Source organism: Papaver somniferum, chromosome 2, assembly GCF_003573695.1.
Source record: "Papaver somniferum cultivar HN1 chromosome 2, ASM357369v1, whole genome shotgun sequence".
In the NCBI taxonomy this organism is placed as follows: Eukaryota; Viridiplantae; Streptophyta; class Magnoliopsida; order Ranunculales; family Papaveraceae; genus Papaver; species Papaver somniferum.
In genome coordinates this window covers 11418841-11421187 of record NC_039359.1, presented here as the reverse complement: position 1 = coordinate 11421187, position 2347 = coordinate 11418841, and the positions used below count along the sequence as shown (strand labels likewise).

The 2347-nt window shown below is 36.0% G+C and overlaps 1 protein-coding gene across 1 annotated transcript; it reads left to right on the top strand.

The window, feature by feature from the left end:
* Positions 1 to 1170: 1170 nt before the first annotated feature.
* LOC113350649 lies at positions 1171 to 1956 on the top strand. Its single transcript, XM_026594783.1, has 2 exons — positions 1171 to 1342; positions 1436 to 1956. Exons 1-2 carry the CDS (start codon positions 1171 to 1173, stop codon positions 1954 to 1956), a joined length of 693 nt encoding a protein of 230 aa, XP_026450568.1.
* Positions 1957 to 2347: the final 391 nt, after the last annotated feature.

Sequence of the window (2347 nt, the reverse complement as noted above, 5' to 3'; positions counted from 1 at the left end):
ATATAAACCATGTTCTTCTTCACCATAACTAGTTCAAATGACTTCAAGATGAACTAGTTAAAGAGTTGTTCAACTGCAAGGAAATCTCATGTACTACACAAGACACAATTGAAGAAAAGATGATTTGATTCACTTGAATTGGTTCATGAACTTTTATATCCATGGTTTGCAAACTGCATTCCTTCTCAAGTTCGCAGACTAGGTTCGCGGACTTAAGTTACCGGTCAGAGTTTACAAACTCCGGCAGAAATTCTCGGGTATGAGAACTTCGCCGGTTTGAGGACTGGGTTCCCAGACTGAGTTCGCGGACTTAGTTTCACGAAATTAGTTTGTCAACTCCAGCAGAAATTCTCGGGTTTGAGAACTTCAGTAGTTCGCGGACTGAGTTCGCGGACTTGTCTCACGCCATTCTTCCGGTTCTCTTGATCAACAAAGTTCGCAAACTTTGGTTCAAGGAGTAGGACTTATACATAAATGTGTTTCCACAACAATGCTTATGTACACCATTGGTTATGTAATCTAAACTCTCATTTCAATCATTGAAACATTCTTAGAGGACGTTATACAGTTGCTACACCATTTCTCGTCAAAGCAATTTTCAAGATGATTGAAACATATCATGACTTTCGTCACATGGTAAAGAAAAACTTGGTTAAAGCGAAACGTTTACCAACTCATATTTCGAGATATAGATAGGCGAAGTATACTCGTCTCTAAATACCAAATGTGTATAATCATAGTATATATATATAGCATACGACTTCTTGTCTCAAAGAGTAGAAGATAGAGTAGATAGACTTTTGAGTGATAGATAAGTTCAAGTCTTCACATACCTTTTTGTCGAGAAGTTCCACCGGTTCCTTGAGTAGTTCTTCTTCTTGTATGATGAATCGTCATGAAGTCCTTGAGCTCAACTACACTTTCTATCCTAGTCCGAGACTTAGCTATAATAGACTAGAAATCAAGACTTATAGTTTTGATCACTAACATTGACAAACATCCTTGAGATAGCAACGCATGCGATTTTGACCGAGCAATGCTCTAACAGAATGCATTAATGTTTGTGAACTTTTGCAAGCCCCAAAAAATGGTCTCCAATTCTCATGGTCAAACTGTCAATATGGTGACAAAAGAATCCTCTGCAATTTAGATAGAGCTATTTTTAATCAGATGTGGCTTCAAAAATACACAGCTTGGGGTTATAACGTTGGATTAAGAATTGCTTCTGATCACTCTCCTCTATTAGGATGTTGTGCTAGTATTCCAAAGCCTTCTAATGTACCATTTAAGTTTCAAAAAATGTGGATATCTCATCCTCAATTCCTGGATGTAGTTAAAGATTGTTGGTCTGAGTATACTGTGGGGGACCCTGCTTTTGTCTTCCAAAGTAAACTGAAAAAGTTGAAGAAAGTTTTACAGGATTGGAACTGAACAGTGTTTGGAAATATTCACAAACAAATCAAAGAAGCAGAAACTCAAGTTCAAGCATCAATGTTAAAATTAGATACTTGTCCTCTTGATACTAATGTTTTGGAAGAACTTGGGCAGGCTGAGAACATCTACAATTCAAGAGAAGTGCAGTTAAGTACTCTGTTAAAGAAAAAGTATAAAATAAGATGGATTAAAGATGGTGCAACAAATACAGATTCCTTCCACACTTCTCTTAAAATTAGGCAAGCTAGAAATTGCATAAGTGAGCTTGAGGATGCAAATGGAGATATTATCACAGACCAAAAGAAGATTGCAGAGACATTAATTCATCATTTTGAGAAAAAAATTGAATATAAGGAAATAGAGAAAGTTGATTCATTGTTAGAAGCAACTCTTTCAGTTATCACAGAAGAAGATCAACAAATGTTAGATGCTATTCCAAATGAAGAAGAGATTAATAATACTCTCTTTAACATGGATCCTGACAGTTCTCCAGGTCTAAATGGGTTTTCAGGCAGTTTTTAAAGGGCTTGCTGGGATATTATTCAACAAGATGTTATTAAGGTTGTGCAATTTTGTTGGAGTAGAAGTTACATTCCAAAAGGGTTAAACTCAAATTTTCTTTTTCTGATTCCCAAGACAAAAGTTGCCAAATCTCCCAATCAATTCAGACCAATTGGTCTTAGTAATGTGAGTTTCAAAATTTTCACCAAGATTATAACAACAAGAGTGAGCTCTCTTATGTCAAAATTGGTATCTTCTCAGCAAACTGTCTATATAAAAGGAAGATGTATTCAAGACCAAATAGTGCTAGCCTCTAATTTAGTAAATGAGATGAAAAAGAAGAGAATATGTGGTAATGTGGGCCTTAAGTTAGACATTTCTCAAGCATATGACTCAGTTAGCTGGGAATTTC